Source organism: Stigmatopora nigra, chromosome 12 (genome assembly GCF_051989575.1).
Source record: "Stigmatopora nigra isolate UIUO_SnigA chromosome 12, RoL_Snig_1.1, whole genome shotgun sequence".
Lineage (NCBI taxonomy): Eukaryota > Metazoa > Chordata > Actinopteri > Syngnathiformes > Syngnathidae > Stigmatopora > Stigmatopora nigra.
Genome location: NC_135519.1, coordinates 9,586,373 through 9,613,990, shown reverse-complemented (window position 1 = coordinate 9,613,990; position 27,618 = coordinate 9,586,373). Strand labels below are relative to the sequence as shown.

The following is a 27,618-nucleotide window of genomic DNA, read 5'->3' as shown; positions in this document are numbered from 1 at the left end:
TGAATAATATTTGGAAAATCTTTGCAGGCACTAGGATTTGAACCTAGGACCATAGAGGGGGAAGACTAATGACTTAACCACTGGGCCACCAATCTGTGAGTGAAGTTAGTAATACTTATACATTTATCTTATTCATTTACCTGAATAATATTTGGAAAATCTTTGCAGGCACCGGGATTTGAACCTAGGACCATAGAGATGAAGCACTGATGACTTAACCACTGGGCCACCAATCTGTAAGTGAAGACAGTAATACTTATACATTTATCTTATTCATTTACCTGAATAATATTTGGAAAATCTATGCGGGTACTTGGATTTGAACCCAGGACAACAGAGATGGAAGACTGATGACTTAACCACTCTGTAAGAGAACATAGTAATACTTATACTTTTATCTTATTCATTTACCTGGATAATATTGGGAAAATCTTTGCATGTACTAGGATTTGAACCCAGGACTCGAGCGGTGGAAGACTGATGACTTAACCACAAAGGAACTTCGTTCGCCTCGGCGCGTGTCTCACTCTGCTCTCTGTTTGACTGCCTTCAAAACTTTCTGCCAACTTGATTGGCAGCACTTTGTTTGTGATTGAATGCCAAATAAAAGGTTAATGCCATCTTTCACATGTAGGATGTTTGACACAAAATATGAAGGGAATCTACTCCAGAGTTCCTTTTTTCATTTTTTTTGCTGAGTTTTTAATTGACACCGAAGTTCAAAAAAATGAGTAAGACTTGCTCTTCTCTGGCTTTCTGGAGGCACTTATGCCCAAATTTGATAATTTCGAACAAAGTGAAACCATGGGTACTTCTACTAAGTTGTGGAAATGCGCAACATTTATTCAGTTTTCACTCTTTTGTGCATTTTGAGAAGTCTCTTGGAGGAAAAACAAACAAACAAAAACCGGATTAAACATTCCACAAATTGCCATAAAGACAATTGAATACATCCAAAGTGTGAGTCATGGGTTTGCTCTTTCAGAGCCATTGACACAAGTGCCTCTTTTAAAATCTGCAGTACATTTACTGTTACTGAAACTGAAGGTGACTAGAACTCTAATCGATATGAATTTGGAAGGGCGTCTCTGTGTAGCTCTGACGTCGGACCGGCTGAGTTTGGTCATACAACAGTGTGTTGTTTGTCAGTGTAATCTGAACAATTTCCGGTTAACCTAACATGAAAATAAATTCCATAACTTTAATCTCGTAATTTTATGGCTTTAAACTTTTACTTCAATCCCCTAATACTACGCCAAAAGTAGTTTCAAGTTGACACAGACCTTGTGTCGCCAAGTCTCAGGCCATAAAATTTAACAAAAAATTTAAATGAATGGGACATCGAACATCATCCATGTCAAATAATGACTTTATAACCAATTTTTCCCTATTTTGGCAAGTATACAGCTACGTCTCTGCACATTCACAGACGGCTGTCCACTTTTTTTGATAAGGTTTTGCTGGAAAAAGGATTCACATTTCTTGTCTAATATGAAAAATATAATTTGGCATCATCAAGTGATAACATAGCACAAATATTAAGGGAGGCAAAGTATTTGTCCAAAGGTGTCAATGACAGTGAAAGAGTTAATCATAAATGATAGGAAATACAGGGGGTCCTGAAAAAAAAATTGTTATCATTTTAAAGCAAAAAGGTTGTTACCTGGGCAGCTTGGTGGGTGAGTGGTTAACACATGGGCCTCACAGTGGGGGCCCTGGGTTCCATTCCAATTTGGATGTTCTCCCCGGGGCTGCATGGGTTTTCTCCGGGTACTCCGGTTTCCTCCCACATTCCAAGGACATGCACGGTAGGCCATTTGGATACTCTAAATTGCCCCTAGGTTTGAGTGTGAGCGTGAATGGTTGTTTGTCTCCTTGAGCCCTGCGTTTGGCTGGCCACCAATTCAGGGTGTCCCCCGCTTCTGGCCCGAAGTCAGCTGGCATAGTCTCCAGCAGGCCCCGCAACCCTAGTGAGGATAAAGTGCTTCAGAAAATGAGATGAGATCTTGTTAACTGATGAAGCTAGCTAAAAATTGAACAGTTTAAATGTTAAACACACAGGTTCTTAATGCAAATTTTAAAATTTCCACCAAAAATATGTCAATTTTGTCAACGATATTTTTAATGAACTTTGTGTTAAACAAATTCTAAGGTTTTTGCTGCAAAATTCACATCTGTTTGCCAGTTTGCATTTTCTTTCTTCAAAATTTTGCATTGAAATTAAGAGAATGCTATGACTCAAAAGAACTTTTCTTTTCTTTTTACATTTCTCAACCAGAAACTATAAAATATATCAAAATCTTACCTTTAATATTTGTTATGTGTGTTTCATAGAATTTGTGAAAACTTCAGGTTATCTGCACAATCATAGCCAATTTTTTCAGGTCACCCTGTAAATCCTTAAAAATATGCAAAAAATAAATACATCTGACAAACACTACCAAGAAATAGCAATACAATCATGTGTATCTTTCCTTCCTTCACCTTTACAAAATTGAGAAAAATATTTTCTTAAATATATATATTGTATATACTTTTTATAAATTTTAATAAATGAAAATAGGCATTGCCTCATCACGGATGTAGTCACATTTTTATCATTTCAATCATCATGTGGTAACATATTAAATATATTTAATTTATTGGCTGCCATTGGCAGCGATAGACGCCTAATCTATTTGAACTAGGATGGCTGGAATGTTTCAATGCCATTTGGATGTCCAATTGCATTAGCACTTTTTGGTTTTGGCTCGCCATTACTTTCTTTTCTAAATAGATTGGACATTCCTTGCTAATGATGGCAGCCAATATTCATTCGTGAAATAACACTAAACTTGATTGACCAATGGGAAGATTCTTGATTTGTTTCATTAATTTGACTGTTTTAAGTATTACTATACTAGAATTAGAGTTCAATTTAAAACAGTGAATTTTTAAAGAAACTTTGGTTCATCTATCACTTGTCAACGGAAATCATTAAATTCATATATTCAAGATTTACATGATTGATGACAAAATATAGGCGATTGTAATCATCTGCGCTCAATAGAGTAAAAAATGAAAAAGGTGACTCACGGCCCACTGGGCTGGTTTCATTGCCTTGCAGCTCTTTGTTGATTCGTTACTGAATCAATGCAAATGAAAAACCAGAGAGATTTACTGTGGAGGCACACACTTGTGTTAAAATAATAATAATAATAATAAAAAAAATGAAATCACAGATGAAAAGGCAAGTTAACGGAGTCAAAGTTTGGTCATCGGTATGTGCAGGTTGTTCCAAGGTCCCATCCACAACTCCTCTTCGTCCGAAATGGTGTGATCGCTGTGAACCAGCAGTGTCTCCTTGCAGTCCGTGTGGGGGTCCACCGAAGTCTCCAGTTCCTCGCCGGTGCATGGACCGCCGCTGTTTCTACCCAGCGAGGACCTAGTGATACTGCTTTTGGACCCAGAGTTTTTAAGACCGTTGACAGAGCCGGAAGAAGCTTGGGTATTAAGGGTAATGTCCACGTCGGTAGGAACGCCCAGTCCCGTTCCGTTCTCGCCGTTGCCATTGAGGCCCTCAACCATGGTTGATGACTCCTCAGGAGTCACCCCTAGTTTCTCCAGTTTTTTAAACTGGGAACCCACCTTTAAGTTGTTGGGGTGGGGCGTCCGTCGGGTACGGACGATCGTGCCGTTCTGTGCGAGGTAGATGTTCCCGTTGATTTTGCTGTGGACGGAAGGCGGGCGGCCCCTCTGCGTCTCAGATGAGCTCTCTTCTCCGGTTGACGTGGTCTCGTTTTCTTGATCCTTCATTCGTTTTGTATTTCTTCCCAGCTGAGGCGATAAGATCAGTTTTAGTGGAAGATTTAAGAAGTTTTACTTTAAATTACACAATAGACATTCCAAAAAAAAGTAGATTTGAACATTAACGGCGGTTACACATCCAACATCTTTCATAATGGATTGGACGTCTCCCGCTGTCAATGTTATCGAAACATGAAAATAAACTTAAGAGTGTTATTGGGAGCCAAAAAATGCATTTCTGTTTTTATTCTTTATGTAAGAGTTCTGGCAGTTTTTTTGTATTCAAGATCACGCAAGAATCTATAAATTGACTATTGTGTGGCTTCCAAGATCAAAAATGTGATATTCATAGATTGTCTCTCAACAGTACACCATTGAGTACATGTTATTTCTTTCTTATTATTACTCCCAATAACAACTTTTTGACCGAGAAAGGGTTAAAATAAAGATGCATAACAGTTAAAGTAGCAATCCAAGAACAGGCCTTGACTGTCAGTATTGACACAATAATAAAGATCAAGGAGAGATAAGAATGTCCACTGAAAATGAATGAAAAAGGTTGCTCTAGGAGTAGAAAAATCCAAGTTTGTTCACTCCCATGCAGAGATCGCTGATGTTCTCTTACTTCAAAGTGGTCCTATTATTTTCTAGAAGGATGTGAGATCCCCTTCTGATTCAGACTCAGCATCTGATGTCACCACGGTGTCTTTACTGGCCTCAGTACCAGAGCCACCGACCGACTTATCAGTGGAGATGGCGTCTTCGTCTACCTCTGAAATTGGTGATAATCCTCCATACGTTTCTTCAGAAGTGCCACTGATGCTTCTCATTTCCGACGGAAACTGGGGACTAGCATAAGGGGTGGATGGGCCTGGGTCTCCCGAAGCCACACTAGACCTTCTGGAAACGGCGTCGTCACTCACGTCACTTGCCGACTCTTTGCTTTCTTCTGAGGTTCCTGACGCAGAGGGTTCCTCTTCGCTCTCTTCTGTTATTGTGCCCTCAGATTTGTGGGTGAGGATGGATTTACGGGAGTGCAGGCTTCCACTGGTAGAAGGGGTAGCGGAAGAGTTTCTCCTACTACCCAAGGGGCTCTCCTCAGCCACCTGACTCCCGTTGGATGACCCGTCAATGGATTCCGAAGCAGACATTTTCCTCTTGCCGGACCCCTTGGACCAAGATCCTTCACTGCCTGAACCCGATTCGGCCTCGCTGACTGTTCCTGTTCCTGATTCGGCATCGCTAGGCTTCTCGCTGGAGTTTTCAGATGTTAATGTGCTTCCTGATGTTTTAGTCTTTTGGGATGACCGCACACTTGAGGCAGTTCTACTGCTTGCAATTCGACTTTTTACACTTCCACTACCACTACCACTCCCAGTCCTGCTACTACCACTCTCAGTCTTGGTATAACTTCTACTGCCACTACTTTGCCTACTCCCACTCCCAGTGGCAGTCTCAGTCCTAGTGTCACTGCCACTACTTGCCTTGCTGGCTTCAGTCGCAGATGATCTCACGGATGAACGTGTAGAAGAGCCCCCATCTTTGGCGCTACCCGAATCCTCTCCTTCCTCTGACTCTTCACCTGATTCTTCCTCCGATTCCGAACCCTTGTCTGTTGCCGTCCCCGTTCCTTTCTCCGAATCAGACGCTTTCACAGATTCAGACTCTGAGTCCTTCTCTTTTTCTGACTCTCCCTCTGATTCCGAGTCTTTCTCAGTCTCAGACTCTTTCTCCGTCCCCGATGGCTTCTCAGAGTCAGATTCCTTTTCTGATCCCGATTCTTTCTCACTCACCGACTCCTTTTCATCTCCCTCCCCTTCAGACTTGCTTTCCTCATCCGAATCCTCTGGAGCTTGATCAGGCTCTTCTTCCGAGTCCACTGTGCTTTCATTGGCGTCGTCCCGATCTAGATCCACTTTCAGATACTCCCTATCCACGCTGCTTTTCTCCGAGGACTCGTCGTCTGAGCCTCTCTCCTTACCACTTCCACTCGCCCCTGCTTCTGGCTCACTCTCTGTCACACTAATGGAGACTTTTGATTTCCCCTCTTCCTCGCTGGTCACTCGCGAAGTTTCTTCGTCCCTCTCGCTGCCGGTGACGCTAACGCTACTCTGAGATTTTCTACGAGCCTGCAACCTCTTGCCAAGCTTGATTTTCTTTAACACTTTGCCCAGCTGGCTGCGAGCGCTCGACTTGCTGTCGATGGGTCCCGATGGTGACGGTCCATCGCTCAGGCTTTCCACACTGTCGATGCGGCGGGCCGACATTAGTTTAGCGTAATCCTTATCTTTTTTCTTCATGCCAAACATCTTGAACATTTTGGCTTTCTTCCACGGAGACGGGCTCGGAGCGGTAGACGCCTGCTCCCCTCTTTTGCTGGCTGCCAGGAGTTTGCTGAGTTTGATGACAGATTTTAGCTTCTTGGCAGCCTTGGAGGGTTCGCCATCATCTTCCGGCTTGGCCTGCTCGACTCCGTCATCGTCCCTAAATGCAACCCTCTTTGGGGGACCACGGCCCCTCATGCCGCCACGGCCCCTTCCTCTTGCTCTGCCTCGTCCCTAAAACAGTCATATCTTCTCATTCAATAATATGTAGGTCAGTGATTCACAAACATTTTGCAGCAAGTCCCACTTCACATCCAAGTTGCTATTTTTTCCACTTTTTTATAAAATTTGTAGATTTTTCCACTAAATTACAATAAATTGGACATCTAAGTGTTGGCAATAGTAGAAATTGAGTCAAAATACTTAAGTATAGTATCCCAAATCAGTCAGTAAAAAAGGTTTTAGTTTTTTCCAAAAGGTGTGAGCCTGACTCTCACAAGATTTTTTTTTAAATCAATAAAATTGTAATTTACTGAAGAATGAAATTGTAGATGGCACCACTAGTAGTGTTCATCCCGACTATATTTGGGAAATTGTTGACATTTTAAATGTTTTTAAGAGCATGGAGTCCCCACTTAAGGCAAAGTTGTACCTCAGGTCCATGCGGACTGTAGTAATAACTGTCATCTTCCATGATCACCTCTCCATATTCATCATAGACGGGAGCAATCAACCTCCTCCGACTGCCATACTGAGGGAGGTCATACCTTAGAACCAGAGTGACACAAAAAGGGATGTACAGGTTAGTTTTGTGCAATTCAATCTAAGAGCTGATATGAATTACATACATCAAAAGAATGCTACCATATCTGAGTAAGAACTCAGACCACAGGGAAGATAATACTGAAAAGCCCATTCATCCTTTTCTTTCTTTCTAGCAATTATGTTTAAAAAAAACTAACAAAAAAAGCATACAGGGCATTTGAACTCTTGTGCTCACATTAGTATTCAAGGCCATTTCTTCCAGTTATAATGGATTAGATGTCTATTGACTTGAATGGGTTGCAGTTAAAAACTATGAAAGAAAATCTACTGGATACTTGGGGCTTTATTTATGTAACATACTATGATAATAAAAAAACAATAATGATCAATAATTTTAAAAAGAACTAGTACATTTTAAAATTATTTTAAAAAAAAGTAATGACCAAAAGAAGTCGAAGAGGAAACTTAAATCTGCTCATTCCATGCAACGTGTAAAACATCATCTGTTAATTAAGTTGAATGTAATAAACTGCAGGTAAAACTTAGTCACAAACGTCACCTTGTGAATGCGTGGCAGTGACTACGGGGATTTTCGGATTAAAGGCTTAACACACTGAAGTGCGGCGCGCAAATATTTACAGATCAAAAGGTATCTCCTAAGACTAATTCTATGCTCATTAGCTACGGCAAATTGGCAATATGAACGCTTTTGAGCGGCTGATATTTTTGCTTTCAGGAATGTGAAAGGCAGCATATTGAGAGTATTTCCAAGTAGAAAGAGTCACCTGTTTTGCCATTATGTCAGTTTAACCAACAATCTTAGAGCAGCTGTCACACTAATACAAGCTTGTACTTTCTGTATCGAGCCATGTGGAAGGTATATAACTGGCAACGGCTGTGAGGACGACTGATATTCAAATAAGACAAGAAATTAGGAAAGCAGGATTAATCTGATATTACAATAACGGTATCAAACTCATAAAAAAAAGTCCCACATTGTCCAAAAAATAAATAAAAAAAATGAGACGATCAGCAGGTTAGTATGCTCACCCTTGATCATAATTATAGTAGTCCTGCGAGTAGTATTCTTGGCCAGGGTCAATGCCGGATTCCATGGAGAGTTCCTGCATTTGGAAGAAGAAGAAAATCATTTATGCGAGGAAGAAAGGGAAGAAGAAATGGCAAAGATAAGGACAGAGCAACGTTAATGACAGAGTGGGGCAAAGAAAGGCAGCATTTTTTACCTCGGGTCTTAGCAGAGATGGTCTCAGCAGTTGCTGATGCTGGCAGTGATTAGTGTAGAGGAAGAAGGTGACGGAAGGAAGAACGGAATTGCCAGGAGAGATACACAAAGCAGGGTTCATGTTCAAAGTGGGGAAAGGAAGATATTGCTTGTTGATGGCACTGTCCATGTTATGAAGCAGTGAAACGGGATGAGTCAAGAAATAGGAAGCAAATGAGGTAACCAAAAGGATTGGTCAAAAGGATTTCCACAGTTTTGCAGTGTTAAGAAATGACTATATATGTAAACTTTGTTAGTTCATTTTTCATTTCTATTTTCTAAATATGTGTGCAATGGATGGTAAACAGAGGGTTGAATGTTGAATGAAAAGCCTACATCTTACAAGCAAATACATTTTGTTGCTTTTGTTTTGCAGAAGAAATTAGAGCAGCAATATTAACACACAAGCATCCACTCTTTGTTTTGCCTTTGGACAATTGCCACTTTTTTTTCTTTTGTTCATCCACATTATTTTTCCTTTTCCACCTACGGAATAGGGTCACAGATAATGAAATTCATTTCTGTTTTTTTTGTTTAACCTACTATTTGTTGTAAGGAATAAGACAACAAAGTAAAGTTTGTCTTTTTCCACCATTAACAGCAAACGCTTTATAGAATTTTTTGGCATTGTTTTCTCAATATTTATTCGAGATAACTAGCAATACAACCATCATTTATCATGTATAATAAAAATTCAAGACACAATGGAAGTATTTGAGTCCTTATTTGGGTTCAAACAGAGTCCAATTGAAATTATTTTTGACAGGTTTGCTGCATAACAACAACATCTAAAGAAAAACAGTTTTTAAGATAGTCCATCTCAACAATTGGTCTTGTGTTTGTACAAAATGTTCCATCTATGGAGTTGCCGATAAGAATAATAGAATGAAAATATGCCACATCACAACATGCACACACTCACCTGTCTGCCATAGCCTCGCCTCCTGTAAAATAAAAAAAAATAGGAAGGTGGGAATGTGACAAATAATCACTAAATGAAATATTTGGTCAACAGTGCAAGCACATTTCTATTTTGCTGACCAATTGCAGCTTTACTTCAAATCTCAGATTATAACCTTGCAATATGTGGGAAAAAAGATGGCCTAGCCAATATGTTATCATATTTGGACGGCTTAATTTTTTTTTTAGCCTTTCTTTGCTTTATCTTATTCAAAGAGGGGAAGAAAATGCATCAATGAATGTACATAGAGTGGGGGTAGATTGAAATTCAGGGTAGAAAAAAATGCCTACACAGCCTTTTTGAGATAATCTCCAGGCAGATATTAAAAAAAAGCGTCGCAATTCAGGGAGGAATGATAACTCAAACAAAGTTAATAAAAGTGTCTTCAGTTATCGCAGGGCACATATTGCGGCACTTCCTTTCGACGGACGCGCTTTGTGTTCTGGACTAAAATGAAGCCTGTAAATCTTCAAATCCATCAAAATTCTACGTGCAACAATGCATCGGCGGCACATTCATTACAAGTTGATAGGAAACGGGTGGTGGAATGAAGCGGAGGAGGCCTGCGGGAACACCGGCCCAAGTTGTCACATAAATATTGACGACTTCACCTAGGCGCCGATATACGACCCAGACTACGGGGGGCTGTAAAGTGTTGAAAGAGTGGGCTGTATGCGGCCACGCCTCCAAAATGGCAGAGGACTCTGATGAATGATATGTTGGCTATACTACTTCACAAAGCTTGACAAAGGAAAATTAAACAGTAGTTGTAGTAGTTTCCTTTGTTGGGCCATTACATTGGAAAACCTTAAAAACAGAGCCAAAAAAACAATACTATTTAGTAACTTTTTAAAATATATTCATCCATTTTTCATACCACTCATCTTCAACCAAGGGACTGGGGGGTGCCGGAGCCCAAAATAGGAAAATCATTCTATTTGGCATGGATAATAATGGAGAACAAGCCTGGAACTGCTGAGGTTGGTTTACGCTAACCAACATGTTTCTCGTAGAGTAGATGTTTCGTGATCTGATTTTAAGTGACTAGATTTAGTGCACAATCATGTTTCAGTGGTGCTATCCATGGTGCTGGACGTCCAATTCATTTTCTGCCTGGGAAAGGCAAAATTTCATTCATTCAATAGGGGTTGTCTCTGACAGCGTCTTGCAGCAAGAGCGATGGTCGGCAAAAGCCGGCACAGCGGCTGCAGATACAATCACGGCGGGCGCATCCTGAATGCCCTAACCTCCTTGTCAATTCGCAAGTCTGCAGAGATCCTGGCAGCTTGATAAAGTAGTCACTCTGATGTTGTGAAGCTCACTTGAAAAGGCTAATTACAGAACCAATCAATCCCTGAGTGGGGAGTTAGGGTTGCTGCCTGTGGGACTGTCAAGTACAGTTACCTTTTCACTCCTATGCTCGCTCACCCTCCATGTGTGTCATTTATCTGATTCCGGATAGCCCCTTCCAATCCCTCGTCCATTCTTGTTAATCCCAGGACGATCTTCTACATTCTCACTCTTTTGCCGCAGCACAGCTGGCACAGTGGTTTCACATTAAACAGTGCTAATATTTTGGACTGGTTTCAACTGAGACGCTCCTATCAAATCAACAGAAAATGTCCGATAACAGACTAGTGTTAACACACGCAGAGCTGGATTTCAGTTTCCATTCAAACTAAAATTATATTTATGTACTGCATAAGATGGCAGTGCAGTTTTCCAACACAACATTCTACACACTTCCTTGACAACGTGTTCGTCAGCTCAGTTTGTGTGCGCAAACAACCGACATTTTTTTTCAATACCTCTTTTGGCGAAAGGGAAATAGCAATTAAAATTAGTACTTTACATTACACTGGGCTGCTAAACATTCAAATGTCAAGGTAACATCGAGAGTAACACGAATCTAATTGCACAATTATCCATGAAGGACATTTGAGGTGTTGCTCATTCTATATTCCTGCAATAAAACTACACTTAGAGTTATATAAAAAAAAGTTCCTAATTATATGTGAAGCGAAATGTGTTGAAACATTAAATTTCAATCATTTGTCGCTAGAGTTGAATACAAGTGAACAGTACTTGTCTCACTGTTGTTTAAACATTTAATTTAGGTAATCTTTTTACTACCACAAGAAGGAACCCATGTAACCACTGTTTAAAGACAATAAATATTGTTCATTCATTCATTTTCCATACTGCTGATACTCAAGAGGTTTGCAGGGGTGCTCGAGCCTATCCCAGATAACTATGGGCACCAGGCGGGGGACACCCTGAATTGGTGGACAGGCGATTGCAGGGCACGGGGAGAAAATAACTCTCACTCTCATACTTTGAGGCAATTCAGATTGCTCAAAGAGCCTACTCACCATGTTTTGGGGATTTGGGAGAAAAAAACCCATACAAGCCTGGTGAGGATATGCAAATTCCCCACAGGAAGGTCCGGAACTCTGATCGCCTGAATATTCTTTAGACTGTGTATAACTGAGGTTTGATTAAAAAAAGTGCCAAACGGAAAATATCTTATACCATGATGATTGTGATATTTATATTTTGAGTTACACTCAACTGTAGTACTGGGAGATTTAGGAGTTTATATCCCAGAAATGTGCAAGCCCTGGGGAAATGCTCAAGATTTGTGGGTAATTTTTGGATCTTCTGAAGAAATTGAATTGAATAATAATAATATTCCCTTGGGGGTAATTTTGGCTACTGCATTCTCATCAGTAATCATCCTGATTATTCAGGTGTCTTCACGAAAAAAAAAAAGAAATAAAGAATAGCGGTACAATATTGGACACACGCATCACTCACACCGAAATGTTTTTATGAAACCTAAAAAGCCACGACAGTAAGCTAAACATCAGCTATTTTAGCCCTAATTCAAAAATTGCAAGTTGACTGAACTGAAGTGTTTAAAACTTTTTTTATGGAGAAATGCAGGCCTATAAAAGCAAAATACAATCGATGTGGCAAAGCTGAGTGCACGTTCTTTGGCAGATGGCGGCTTTCAACAACAATAGAGGTAAGTAAAAAAGAAAAAGCAGTCTCAGTGGAAACCTACAAAATCAAAAAAATGGTGACGATGCAAAACTACAAGTCGTGCAAAATTCAGAAAAAGCAACAAAGAAGAGCGGCGAAGTAAAAATTTCCAAATAGGATGATAGAAAATCAGAAGACTGTGGTTTGAGAGGAAGAGGGCTCGCTGAGCTCGGCCGCTGCCTTCAGTCGGTTTTCTTCATTCTCAGCACAGTTTACGCTTGAGCAGATTTGGACCGCAGAGCTGCGGGTGTCAAGCTTTGGCGTGCTCTGCTCACCGCCAAGATCAGAGTCTTGCAGTTTGTTAGCACCCTCTGATTCCTCAGTCACTTGTGGTTTCTTGTTAAACTTGGGCACCTTGCAGTTTTTGTCGACTTGGCTGTATAAATTGGCAACAGACCTTTCTATGTCGGCCAGATTATGAAGATTTTTAAGGATCCCTTTGAGCTCCCGCTTACAGCTGGTTTCGGTGCGGGACACGATGGTGGGGGAGTGCAGCTTGCGCTCTGAAACTGGTCGAAGCGAGGACAAGGGTGGCAAAGATGTAGGGATAAACTGGACTACTGGACTAGTCTGAACGGCGGAAGGTGATGGCGGTGGAGGGAGAGGTGGCGGAGGTGGTGGGGCAACTTGCCTGTGGGGGGAGGACGGTTCCGGAGCCTGATCGATAACTTCAAGAGAAGGTGTCTGATTGCTACTGTTAGTTTTATGAATGTCAGGGGGTGAGGGTGAAAATGATGGTGGATCGGGGCTCGAGGAGCTGGAAGGGGTAAGCGGAGAGGGTGGGCGCTCAGGAATAGGAGGAGGTGGGTTTTCTGGGGGGTCGGGTATAATCTCTACGTGAATCTGACAGGGCTGGACTGTCATGTAGTTGGAGAGGCTGGAGCTGAACTTCCTGAGGACTGGCGGAGTCGATCTCTGATTAGACAGAGGCCACGACTCGTCACCCTGATTGACCATTATTTGGGGGGGTGCATCCCTCCCAAAAGATGATGGGATGTCCATTATGGACTTGAGGGTGTCTGAAGACACCTCTAGAATATCAGTGCTGTCTTGATCGGTGACAACTATTGGGGTGAGTGAACCTTGGCTGTTTTGAATGACCACTTGTTCAAACTGCCTGGCTTGTTCAAACTGCCTGGCTTGCTCACGAACTGACATTTTGTTTTCCAAGCTGAGCGCATCAACGGCGTAATTCTCTGCTTGTTGTTGTCTTGCAGCTCTTTGAAGGATCTGCAACTCCCAATCGGACGGCTCCATCAACACTTGCCGCCGAGGCGCTTGGTTAGACTCTGCGTGAATGCGAGCTGGCATCGTCCAAGCGCATCCTGACCAATCGGGTAATTGATTTTTGGGAGGACCCTTCCTCCCGCCGTAGACGTCGGGGCTGCTGACACGGCTGTTGTCGCTATAAACTGGGTTGTGGGTGGTGAGCGGGTTGCGGTCGGAAAGGAAGGTCACGTTGCTTTCCGACTTGGGCAGATTGACGTGCAGCGCTCCGTTACTGTGGGCTGCGAGGGCGCGACAGGCAAAAGTACTAAGAATCCTTTGGTGGTCGGCTTCTTCAATGACAGACTTTTTAGCCCTGGTCCAGGGAGGGTGAAGAAGAAGAAAAAAAGACTTGAAAACAAAAGAAAGTGAGGTCTTCAGGCAGGGGAAAAGCTTGGATAATCGGGAAAGGAGAAACTTTGATTCTTGGGTAGCTAGAGCGAGACTACCTGACTAATTAATATGCAGTGGGCGTTAAAGTTAAAGTTTTTTGGCTGGCATTGACGGCGTAGACATCCAATCCCATTAGACTGACAGGGATAAATGAATGAAAGTTGTCTTTTTTGTCTAAACTGGAAGGACTGACTCGTGTTTCAGTGTTATTGATGGGGCAAGACGCCCAATCCATTTTGACTGGGAGGGGCGGATCAACATTTGTTCATTCGCCCTTCCAAGTTCAAAGGGATTGGACTTCTAAAGATGTCAGTGGCAGCCAATGATGAAACAAACTGCTGGAAAAGATTCAAACTCAAGGAAATAATTTTTAGACTACCCTACGGGTGGTTTCAAAGAATTGCTTTCTTTGTTCTACTTCTTGGGAAGAGGGATACCAACAAAAATTGATATTCCTCCAAAAATTGTAGGGATGCATCAGTTGTCGGAACTGGATTTCTAATTTTTAGAGAGTGCTGGTAGCGAATTAAAAGGTTTCAACATTGCCAGTCCTCCCTTTTCAAATGGACTGAACCTCACTTTGTGAGCGAGTAATTTGAATTCAGAGCAGAAGGATGAAAGGAGTCAAACATTTATCACCATTAATGGCACTGAGAGAGTTAGCATATCGAAAGTGTGCCACCCAAATATATTGTCTACTCCAAAACCAGCATCCCACACTTGAAGGATGCGGTGTCGCTGCCTTGAACACTGCAAGGAGTGAGGATGGGGTGAGAAGAAGCAGAGACTTGAGGAGAATCATTTGGATACAGGGGATAAAAGGCTCTCCGTTTTAAAAAAGGTCACGGTAATCAAAAGCCTAGCTCAAAGCTATCAGCTATGGGGGGAATTGAGGGTCTTCTTATAGGTTTGTGAATGTTTTATGTAGAGATTACTTACTGCAGTCTGAATCCAGAAAAGGGAAAAAGATGACAAGGACAGAAAATACACACAAATGGTAAGAAAATGGAGGGAAAGACTGCATGTCGTTTTGATACATATCTTCATGTCAGGGGGTTCATGAGGTAACGCAGCGATAAAGTAGCCTTAGGACCAACGGTGACAGTTCAGAGTATGCGATGCTTAAAATGTTACATTGGACCAAAGCGGAGTCATGCGGCGTAAGGTTTTTCCTCAAAATGGTTATCTATATTTTGCATCCCAGGGTGCCAAAAACCAAGCAGAAGGGGTCTGAACTAGCTAACAAGCAGAGGCAGGAAGTGAGGAGAAAATAAATCCCAGAAATAAAAAAAAAAAACTTGTACGAGAGTGTGCCAGCATTTGGATGAAACTTCACCCTTAATTAAAGAAACATTACTACATGCTCAGGATACTTGTTATTAGATAGGCCCACAAATATTTCATTGCAGAAAGAGATGTTGAAATCAAACTCAAGAAGAATGTAGCACTGGGAAATGGAAATAAGTATATCGTTATAAATGAAGCGCAAAATTGTATACGTCTCATACATAGGTATTACTTAGTGAGTGGGTCGATAGATTCCTGCCCTATAATTCAACCCACCATATGGTTCCTAATTTGACTTTAAATAATTCAGTTTATCAAGGTGATATATATATTTTTTTAATCCTGCATAGATGAAAAAAACAGGCACAGGAAGATTGTATGATGACCATTGGTATCAGTTTGTAGTATATGGTTAGATTTTGAAATGGAAGATAAAATGTTGGGTTCATGAGTTGAAAAGTCATGGGAGTCAGAAATATGTCTTTGCTAAATATGAAGGAATTGAGGAATTATTATCACAATTTTGGGATCTGTTTATATGACAACGTGAGAAGTGAACTGAAACTGAAACTATCGGTGGCGCTATAATATCTGGACCTGTGCATTGTAGCCAATGGGTTAACCTAATAAGAGCCCAGTCTCACATTTAAAAAAAAGGCTCATAAGTTGTAGTAGTATTGGATGTTAGTGACACTGATATCATTGTGGGTTCTATAAAGTAGTGCTCTATAATGTTTTAAGATTTTTGTAAGCTGTGTTTACTAAATATCAAAAATGAATGGGAGGTATGGCTTACATGCTGCTATCCCCGAGTTCTTCATACAGGTTGGCCCCTGGCGCGCTGGTAGGTGGCGCCTTCCCTCCTGGCGGCAAAGCCATTTGTATCCGAGCCGTTTTGGCGCACTCTGCCTGCCGTCTGCGAAAAGAAAGCATTGCCCAAATAAATGTTATCAGAATACAAACAGAACAAGATGCTTAAGATGGTTTTGGTTGACTTACTCTTTGAACCTGATGATGAGAAAAGACAGAAAGAGGGATAACAAAAGGTGAATATTATCATCTGCCATGATTGATACAAATCAAATCTGGTGTGATTGTACTCACTGCTTGTATGTAACCATGACGATAAGGATGGCGGGGATGCAACAGAGAATGATGATAATAGCCAGAGCGAGAAGAGCCCCTTCTGTGTACCCCACGGCTTGGGCAGCCTTCTTCACGCTCGCCACGATATCTGGCGATCGAATCTCTAGAATTCGCCCACCCTCGCCCAGGTAAGGCTGGAACTCCTTGTTGATTTCCAGAACATTGCCATCCAGGAATCTAGATTGGAGCAAGAGTTAATTCCATGCAGCATTCGACTGTAATTCTGATTTTAAAATACTAATGACATGAAATAAAACAAGCCCAATATTTTACATGGTTCAGTTATTTGGAAGAATTTCTAATGTCAGTCAAGAGAAGGGACATACTGCCACAGCTAATTAGCATCATTAGGCCTAATCAAGAGGTGAATAAATGTGTACAGATGAATGTTATTAGCTCATCTGTTGTTGAACATATTGTAATGTTCAATTTGACATGTCTCAATTTAGGGTTTCTGTGCGGATGTTAATGAACTTTTCGCAGCTATTTGGAAGGCAGCAACAATGGGAAAACCTAATATTATTGATATTCATTTGTATATCCACTTATATTAAGATAACATATATTAGTTCATAATTATTTTACAGCAATACTCAACGGCTACCAATAAGGGTCCATTCTATTTTCACCTCAAGTCTCACAAGCCAGTCCATCCAGTTTAAATGGATACTTATAGATTGAGTGGTATTACACCTAGAAGTTGTTCCTAAATATTTGAAAATAAACAGTTTTCAATCGAAAAACCTGTGCAGATTTGAAAATTGCAAAACTAATACAACTCAACTGCACTGCATTGAACTATAATGTTCTACACTTATTAAATATGTAAGTAGTTTTACTAAGTAAGAGTCGATAAATAATTGAATTATTCGATTGCATTCCTCACATATGGATCCTGTAAAATGTTGTTTGAATGTTTCATTCAGTCAATGTTTAGCATAACACTATTCACCACACTTTGAAAACCATTTGAATAGTATATTTGAATTTCTGTGCAATACTGCAGTTCAAGTCTGTCAATAAATACCGTTTTTGTTTTTAATACATAGATGGGGTGAGTCTGCGTCCATGACCATGTCTTCATGTCCTCGTACTTTACATTCTTTTGCCGATTGCGTAAAAACACTTGTCTACTGTATGTATAGGAAAAATAGCGCCTTGACACAAAAGGCTGAAACCCTACTGGTTAGCTGCTAGGATAAAAAAAAAAGATTTAAAATACGTGCTCCGGAATATTTTGACAGGGAGTATTGTACATGAAAAATATGAGAAATCAACACTGTCCCAAAGTGGCAGCCATGAATCTGTTTTCCCCTGATAGGGAGAAAAATGTCTTGTAAACACTTTTTTGTGTTGCACCACTAGAATTCAACCGTGGTCAATATAATGTGCAATCGTGCTCCAGCAGACAGAAGCCAGGAACGCTGGCACCATCCCTTGACTGATGCGCTCTCGAAGAAAATATCTTAAATTTATTGCTGTTTTATGTGGGAGCCCTTGGAAACAATAGCGGAGGCCTGGTATACAGTATAAAACAGTGAGTGAACAAACATTATGACCAACTATATGAAATAAATAATCGAATATTCGACAAAACAATCATAAAATCCCTCAATGCCCAACCTTTCTTTTCAAAGCTTAAAGCAAGCCAAATTTTGGTTTGACTCATAACAATAATATAATAATCATTATCAATGTTTTTCGACTAAGCGCTAAATTCTCTAAATAAATTCTGCCGACTTACTTGAAAAGCTCCTGGCGTGAAATGGCCCTGTTAGTCAGTGGGTCGATGGCGTACACCATCAGGTCTGACTTGGAGTAGTCCTCCAACTCGAAGCCTTCGCCATGACGCCTCGGCCCAATGGCCTCCACGATCACCTTGGCGCCGGGGATCTGATCTTGGACGTGGCGCTCCAGGATACTGAAACATCACAATAAAAAGCAATCAAGCCATTTAAAAAGGTCATTAGACTTCCATTAGTTTCTAAATCACTTAACCGTTTCTGGCTGCAACGAATCTGGCAAGGGCCGTTCTGTGATTTGGGCTTTGGCAAAGGCGCTAGCTGATTATCCTTTCTAGGCAGGCGGGCGGAAGTGAATTGTGGGAAGCGCACCTCAGCTTGAAACCTCACCGTCTGTTTTTGTCAAAACTGATAAACGGTGCATGTGCTAACATTCCAAGGTGGTCGCTAATACTCAAGAACGGCCCCCAACACACACACACACACACACACACTTGTCATGTGGTTCAATCGTGTGAGGGAGCACGGTAAGCTCTTGCAAATCAACTATTAACACTGATTTGCCTTTCAAATTGCCTCATTAGGCCAAAAAAGGTAGTCCCTCAAGGCGCCAAAGGATGTTCACAGAATCGCCATCATTAATTAATTTGAACGGGGACAGAAGAGACTGGATTATACACTCAACTGGGTCATCGAGCATGACCTTCCCTGGCTTGATTGATATTTATTTACGAGTCAAATAGGAGTTTCATTTATAGTTGTAGTTGTTAGCAATTTTTGACTTATTGTTAATTATTACAATAGAAAAAAAATGTTGAGCTGATTTTAATTAATTTTTTAGTGCGGTCTTTGACTCTAATGGGTATCAGTTCCATTATCACATCAAGTTGTCTTGTTACTCTTTGTGCAACTAGCGATATTATTTATAGAAAAACAGTCGCATTGAGTAAACACGGCCTGTTTTCCATATTTCATTGCATGTCAATATTTTAACATAAACAAGCACAATCATTAAAAGTTTATAAGTACACTCAGTCATCCAGCCATGTACCTCACTGTTAACAGCTAATTGGAAGAAAGCAACCTCGAGGAAAGTGAATTCAATACTAATTTGTATGTCTTTTTGTATTAAGATACTACAGCATTTACAGTACATGAGTAATCAATTATTATACATCAAAGTCTATTGGCTGCCATTGATGGCGGTAGACGTCCAATCCATTTTGACTGGGAGCGAACATATGATTCATTCACTCCCAATCTAAAAGGAATGGATGTCTAGCACCGCCAATGGCAGCAATTGAGTTAAATAATATGCAATTAAAAAAAAGTAACCCATAACCTTATTAGTGCAAAAACTTTACTTCAGGTAAAACTGACATCTGCCTAGAATTCCAAATATTAATCAACAAATTCATTAAAAACAAAGTCATGAGACATGACCGATCCAAAAAAATAGATACAAATGGTGATTTTTACCTTATGAGCTGTTCCTTTTTTTCTTCAACCAAAGTAGATGGGACTGTTGAAACAATAACTTGCATGTCCAGTGCATTGACCACAAACACCTGCAACAGAAAATTCTATAATTATACAAAAATGCATCCCACTACCGTCTTCAAGAGCTACGCTCGTGTCAGGGGCCAGGAAAAAAACAAAACAAAACTTGAGCCATGTCAAATTGGGGGCACAGAAAATGTGCACGCTGAGACAGTTCTGTAATAAGAGTGATTTGATCATGTCCACAACACACATACAGTCCCGTTGACCTTAACATGAAAAAAAAAAAGCCAAAAGTCCCCTCTCTGAGTCTTTCCACTATATATCGGGGGGATTCAATTAAACCCATACAGCCAAAATGATAAAAAAGCCGTGGCAACAGTTCATAAAGGTCACTGATTTATAACTGGTAAACAAGTTCAAATACACAATAATACAGATGTTCAACTCTAAATTATCCCCCAAAAATAAGCCGAGACTCAACATCACTATTTGTCACAGGGATGGGAACCTGTGTATGTCCCAATACGATATGCAATATTTCTTTTCGTTGTTGTATTAAAATACAGTGCTGATAAATATTTCCAAAGTCCTGATATATTAGTCAAATATGCACTTAAGTAATTAAAGTGTAATTGTAACAATTAAAACAAATCAATGGCTCTACCCATGCGAGTAGGCAACCCTAGCTGTCACTCACCACTACGTCAGCACTGTTGCTCAGACCTTCTCCGTAGTCGTCGGTGGCGATGACCTCGAAGCTGAAGTAGGACCGGCGCATGTTTCGGAACATGATGGCCGACTTGATGATGCCGGTGTACGCCTCGATGACGAAACTGTCCTGACCCTCCACTGTGGGCGGGATGATGAGGCGGTAGGCCATGGCGCTGAAATTACCAGTGTCCCGATCGGTAGCCTGAAAAAAAAAAAGTCATATGACAGTTAAGCTAAATTTTTGTAATACATTCACATAGATATGTACAGGCTGGGATAGGCTCCAGCACCCTCTTTGTGAGGATAAGCAGTTTAAAAAATAAATGAACGAGTTTGATTACACAATTGATCTGTGTTTAGAGATAACAAAAATGAACAATTATAATTTAAATTCAAATGTTTATTCACCTTGGGGTAGTGGACTTTTGTCTTATCCACTCAGGGATCGTAATAGACTGAATTTTAAATGTGTTTTTAATGATTTTTGAAGTCATGTGTAAAGCTTTCGATGGAGATTTTTATTGAATTCACAATTTAAATACCAAAAAATCCATTCTGAATGCACTTAAAGTCTTCACGGATAATTAACCGTCCCTCCTACACACACCTTCCATTATCTGTACTCTAAAGTTTTATAACGAAGATTTAACTTTCAAGAAAAATGGATTGAAGTGCAAAAATGAACATAGCATTCTAGTGATGAAGAAGCTTATTGCTTTTTTCCCCACCCACGCAGGTCTTCAGTAGATGGCTGACGGAAGCCACAGGCTCTTGTCTTATCTCCACCTGGTTGCTGCCCATTGTTCCACGGGGACCCGTGATAGATTACTAGTACTAGCATGCCAAGTTCTCTATTGTAGGGGTTTTATTTGGGTAGTCAGGTTTCCTCCCACATTCCAAAAACATGCATGGCTGGCCACCAATTCAGGGTGTCCCCCGCCTTATTCCTCAAGTCAGCTGGGATAGGCTCCAGCACCCCTGTGACCCTTCAGAAAATGAATGAGTAGAATTTATATATGCTCCAAATAAATAGGTTTGATTTAATTCACCACATCCAAAGTCATATATAAGGGATTCATGTATATTTAGGCATAATTTTGATACACTTTCTATTGATAGTCACCTCCTGTTCAATGAAACATTCATTCATTCATTTTTTTTTGTACCACTTATCTTCACAACGGTCGCGGGGGATTAAACATCACATTTTAAAATAAGAAAAAAAATGAATATAAGGCAGAATAAGAAATATCTTTAAAAATGACTTCCAATTCATAGCAAGCCTCCATTCCATTAAACTACTCTAACTACTAAACGTGATTGAAAGTGAAAGCAGAGAAAAAAAACATCAGCGGCAACAATTCAGAATGGCGACCAAGCTTCAACACAGGCATCAATTCGGCGCCCGTGTCGCAAGTGACACTGATAAATAGCAGCAATCTCTCCCCGTGCTATTGATGAAAGAGGCGAAACAGCCAGGAGACGGCACGAAAGGCCACCGACAATCCAGATAATAACCTCTGAGCAAAGGATGCCAATTGGCAACGTTGAGGGGAGATGCGCTTTGAAAAGTTGACTCATGATATCAATCATGGAGGAATAAAAGCCAAAAATGCTACATCATGAGAGCTACATGTATATGCTCCATTGAACCTATTAGATTTAAGTTTAATTTGTTGAATAATGCAACAAACCTATAAGACATTAAATTGGTCAAAAATCCTCCAAAAAACAACCACCCAAGAATATCCAAACATTCTTATTGCGTTCAAATGTCTCTCATCTCATTTTCTGAAAGGCTTTATCCTCATTAGGGTCGTGGGGGGTGCTGGAGCCAATCTCAGCTATCTTCGGGGCAGAGGCGGGCGAAACCCTGAATCGGTGGTCAGCCAAGACAAGCATGCACACTCACACCCGAACAAAATTTCAAATTCGTAAAAACAGCTTTTCTATTCCCTTTAACCACTGAAATTATAAAAATGGTTACCCAAATATTTTGGATTTCATAGAAACAAGACTAAACCTGAATCATGTCTGTATCTGATTTTTTAAGAATCAAATCTTACTGTTTCTTACCACTATCTTGAGAACCGAGCTAAATATCTTGGTGTCCTCGGTCACACCACCGATGTAGAGCTTCCTACTGAAGACGGGATGGTGATCGTTCTCATCTTGCACTTCCAGGAACACCTTGGCTGTGTTGGCTGCAACAAGACAATGATTCATTGTTGTAAGAAACATTCATCAAAAGGAGATCAAATAACTCCCTTACAGAAGGCAACCAATCTACTTAGTCTCTCAGGTAGAAAGGTTACTGCACCTCTCACTCACCCACAGTAATTATGATATTTTACCACTTACAATACTTAAAGACATCAATAACCTTTTAACTGTTTTGACAGCTTTGACGAAATGCCTAGCGCTAGGCCACCGTGAATCTGAGATGAGAAAATATCATTTTCAAGTTGATATTTTTGGGTCAGTTCTCCATGCATGGTTTACCCGATTTGCCTTCTGACATCACATGACACATCAGTTTCCCACTCAATCACTGACAAAGCCATGGAGCGCTGTGGCGGCTAAATAAACACATCTCAGAAAACCAATCGGAACCATCGTTGATCGAGTGTTACATCATTTCAAAGGAAAATGATTGTCGTTATCATTTGGTCACGGTCTTCACTGGGTAGTTGGACCACAAATTTAAATGAAAAAAAAAAAAAACATTATTTTTTTCACATGTAGGAAAAGCATCTCATTACTGACGAGACCAGAAAAGGTTTGCTTCATGAATTTTTGGAACAATTTTTTTTAGTTTTAAGTTTTCCTCTGGGGGTTTACACCAAAAATACATGTACGATAACTAACTCAAACCAATAGTAATAGAAGAAAATTTGGCAACACAATTTTGTGAGAATAAAAAGTAAAACCATTAAAATTTGGGTTTTAATTCATTAAATCGTTATAAAAATAATGTTCAAAAATGCCAAAATTCACAAACAAAGTAATACCTTACTCATCTGCTTCCATTTAATGCCTGGAAGAAAAAGAGATAGCAATGCCACCTGTAGTAGGTAGCATATTTATCGATATATATTTTATGTATTACAAGTCCCTCTGTTCTTCCTTTCTGGAAATTACCCCAAGAAAGAATTGAAAAAGAACATTTCAAGTACTGTTTAAATGAAAAACGAATGGAAATATTTCAATTTTTAACTCTTTTGCTGATATTAACGACAATAGTTTCCAATGTATTTTGATAAGGATAGCTGAATGAGCCTTCATTATTGTTGTCAATGCGAGTCAACAATTTAATTTTTTCTATTTTTTTTAGCACATTGACCGCCAATATTCATCTTTTTTTCCATTAACATCATTCTTCTATAATTAAAAACATTGTTGGGCACCTGAAAAAAGAGCAGCGTCTTGCTCAGAGATTGTTTCTGACAACAGCAGAGCTAAGAGCTCGTTTGGCATCATCCGACAGTGTTAGTCAATAATGAGGCCGACTTGGCTTTGATCAATGACAGTATTACGTCCGGATCTCCTTTTGCCCACTGATAAGCGCACAGGGAAGTCAACAATTGAAATTCACCAGGCAAACAGCAGGGATGTCGCATCTCGCTCAACTAATCAAAATGATGATGAAATATTGTCTGAGCCGAGTGGGAGTGGTGCTCTAATCAATCTCTGGGAAGTTGGCGCTTACTAAATTTTCCGCAAGGCGTCCTCAAAAGATGCAAAAGATCGAAAGAATTATTTGAAGGTCAGATCAAATCATGCATTAGGAGTACTGTCATACCTTGATTGAGTTTAGTTGGACACGTGAGCAAGATTCTTACTCAAACGAATTACTTGTTTTGTATTTATTTTTGTATGATGCTGTTTGTTTGTTTTTTTACTTTATTTTCCAGAAAAACATTAAAATGCACGTATCAATGTTTTTAGCATAAATAACAAATATTTATCATGTATTATTATTGTTATATTATTACTATGTTGTTGTTTTTTTCAGTCCTCCCACTCAAGCATTTAAACAAAAAAAATTGGCACATTTAAAAATAACAAAAATTAAAAGAGTCACTTTGAATGGATTAGCATCCAAAAAATGTTTAAAAAAACCTCAGGTATGCAGGAAAACAACCCTTTTGACCTCCCTTGTTCAGATTAGAGGGGGAAAAACGCGGCGTCAAAACACATTGGTCTCTTTCTGGCATGCAAAAGTATAAAGTCATGTTGCATTGGCGTGCCGGGGGATTTGGACGCACACCGACTTCACATCAAATTGCAGTTGCGGAAGCTGCGAGACAGAGCGAGGACCCTCGGGGATGTGTATGAGCACCACTCACTTTCTCTGCTCTTCTTTCAAAAATACACTATTTCTAATGTCTTATTCACTGCCATTGACGCCAAAAGACATGCAATCTATTTGGACTGCATAATAAAAATGAGTCATCCAGGAAGCATTCGTTATATGTGCTAACGTAACTTGAAGAGTAGTTGTATATTTAGCCGAATATAGATTCCGTGCACCATCATGTTTCGATAGATGTCCAATCGATTTTGATTGGGAGGACTGACAGCAATTGTTCCTTTCCCTGGCTGAAAATGTCTCCATCATCTGATGCGTTCAATGTCCTGTCGTTCTCTCAGTACGTTTAGCTTGCAAAGATGAAAGACTCAACAGTAGCTGAATACATCAACTTACTGTTTAATTAATTGTATTTCCCAAGCCATATTCATAAAATTTTCAGTGCATATTGATCCACTTTATCTCAAATCCAAAACTCTCACAACTTAATTAGCGCATCTTGTTTTTGATGTGTTCAGCTTGACATAGTTTTCACTTCTAGTCTCTCGCAAATTGAGTGCACCAAACAGAATCATTATTACAAGCACTTGAAAATCCAATTTTCAGTCAGACTACGATCGTTGATTCAGTTCTCTCATTGAAAAATCAACTCAAATGTCCATCAAATGAAGACGTGTTTGATGCGGTCTAGTTATAAATTGTTTTAACGCCAGCTTTTGATGGTACTTTGCCTCCTAACATAGACACTACTGCAGTGGAAAGTTTTTGTCTACAGAAAAATGTATTCTTCATGTCTGATCTTCCAGAGATGAGGATAAGCGAGGCTACCCAACGTATTTCATCGATAATTCATCGAGAAACTCGCTAATGGGCACCAGTTTAAATGAGCATGACACTCCACAGGTTTCTGCGTTCTTCAGACATCCAGATGACAGAAAAATCTACTTTGACAATTGCCGTAAAGGAAATAAACAACCTGTGATGTAAATTCCAACCCTGGCGCCCAAATTAGCCAATATGTATGCGCAGTGGGTGAGGAAAAGAAGCAGACTGACAAGTGATCATAAAAGCTGGCTTTTTCAAAAAGAGCTGCCACAAACCTGTCCGATCTGTGATTTGTCTGCCTAAACTGCTTAGTTTGAAGAGGCTGAAACAGAACAGGTAATCATGGCACAGAGCGGATATGTCGGGAAATACGGAGTAAGCATTTGTGGAAGCACTAACAGTTTGGATCAATTTAGACAAGATGTCGCAGAAAAAGATTGCATCCATGTGGACTGTTTGAACAGTCACACATGGTATGATTGGGAATGGTGGCAACATACACTTTCAAGATTTCCATACATAGTACTTGACCTTTTTTGCCCAATCTGAGCATAAAATTATTGAATTACAGTTTTCCTTGAATCAGGGAGAATAAATGATTTCCCTCGAAAAATACTTTGTTCATTAATGACAATAAATCATTACTATATATTATATATGTTATCGTAATGGCATTCATTAGTGAGATTATAACAAAATAATTATTTTAAAAATATATTTTATTCTTATTATTATTGATTCATTCAGTTTCCTTAACTTTTATTCTCAGAAGGGACGCGGTGGTGCTGGAGCCCATTCCAACCAACTATGGGAAGGAGGCCAGGGACACCGTAAATTGGTAGACCAGCCAATCGCAGGGGACAAAGAGATGGACAACCATTTGCACACACACTCATATTTAGGGACAATTTAGAATGTTCAAACAGCCTACGGTACATGTTTTTGGACTGTGGGGGGGAAATCATTGTGAAGATAATCGGAAAGGAGAATGAATTTGCGGAATAAAAAATAGTAACCCGTTATATCAGGAAGGTCAGCTATTTCACTTAAGAACAAGACAAATCACACTATCTTAATAAAATGCATATTCAGTGTTGAATAGAAGTAGTGAAATGATGCCCCACACAAAGACTTTTCAAAGACATTCCCAAGGTATAGTTTCTTACTTTTGGAGGGCACTCGCAGGTTGGACATGACAACAAGGAGCGAGTCGGCCTGCACCCTGAGGACGTAGCTGGTCACATTTTCATAGTCCAGTAACTTGGCATTGGAGATGACGCCGGTCCTGTTGTTCACTTGAAAATGTCCTGTAAGCAAACAACAGCATGGCATTGTCATCCTGACTGCAGCCTGAGAAAATAAAACCACAACTGGCTGATAACTTTTGTGTGCTTTCTTTTCATTTGTTTTGATGCAGAAGTTATGTGGAAAAAAACCTGTAGGACAAGAAGCTTTTTCAACTTTTGAAATGTTTTACAATTGGTAATGAACCAAGATTTTCTGACACAAAAAAATACAAAACAAATTTTGTCTTCTGAAAAGCATCTCCATAATAAGTAGCTTGCATGCCGAATGCATTTATTTTGCTGAGTCACACTGATGTTGTGTAAAGGAAAATAAAGTGCAGTTGCACCTGCCGGGTGTTGTGTTCTCATGGGAACTAATTATGTGTTTGCCAACAAGTGTGATGAGCAGGCGGTCCGGCTTTGCAAATGTGTTATCACCGTCTTTTCCACTTCAGGACAGATAAAGGACAAACTGTACTATTTCTGCAAGCTGCTGACGGGAAGTAGGGACCATCTGCTATTTGGTGCATCGTTGTGAGTTTTATATGTTTAATACAGAGTTGACAGAATTTGAGAATCCTGCCACTTATTGTTTAAGTAGTGCATTGAGGGTGTGAGACGTCCAATCCTTTTGGTTTGATATGAATGGTTAAGAATTCAAATGGCATAAGATCTTATATTGAATCATTAATGTTGTAATGAGTCTAAAGATTTGACTCAAAATAAATCAGGTCTGTTTGCACTGATTTTAAGTTCTGATACTAATTCCTTTATCGTTGATTATTTTTTAATGTTGGTTCTTTTATTTGCATTTGTCATTTGTTATTATCTTCCAGCAACACCAGATGAAAAGTAGCTTTTGGCTAATTGTGCATATTTACTTGTCTCATTGTCTCTTTAAAAGAAAGTAATTAATTGACTGCGCTAGACGTCAAAGAGGGAAACTGGCAGCGAATGAACGTATCTTTATACCTCTATCTCTAC

The 27,618-nt window shown here is 40.0% G+C and overlaps 1 protein-coding gene across 1 annotated transcript in view; it reads right to left on the bottom strand.

Annotated features, from left to right (window-relative positions):
• Positions 1-4,346: 4,346 nt before the first annotated feature.
• Positions 4,347-27,618, bottom strand: part of LOC144205212 (protocadherin-15-like) — a 129,783-nt gene continuing 106,511 nt past the window's right edge. Inside the window, exons 30-42 of the mRNA XM_077729419.1 lie at positions 26,515-26,655; positions 22,288-22,415; positions 20,198-20,413; positions 19,477-19,565; positions 18,000-18,176; positions 16,214-16,432; positions 16,109-16,117; positions 15,906-16,025; positions 9,080-9,101; positions 8,120-8,158; positions 7,926-7,999; positions 6,763-6,877; positions 4,347-6,344 (exon numbers count right to left, since the gene is read on the bottom strand). Coding sequence (XP_077585545.1) covers positions 4,434-6,344; positions 6,763-6,877; positions 7,926-7,999; positions 8,120-8,158; positions 9,080-9,101; positions 15,906-16,025; positions 16,109-16,117; positions 16,214-16,432; positions 18,000-18,176; positions 19,477-19,565; positions 20,198-20,413; positions 22,288-22,415; positions 26,515-26,655 — 3,260 coding nt within the window. The 3' untranslated portion in view covers positions 4,347-4,433. The remainder of the gene's footprint in view (positions 6,345-6,762; positions 6,878-7,925; positions 8,000-8,119; positions 8,159-9,079; positions 9,102-15,905; positions 16,026-16,108; positions 16,118-16,213; positions 16,433-17,999; positions 18,177-19,476; positions 19,566-20,197; positions 20,414-22,287; positions 22,416-26,514; positions 26,656-27,618) is intronic.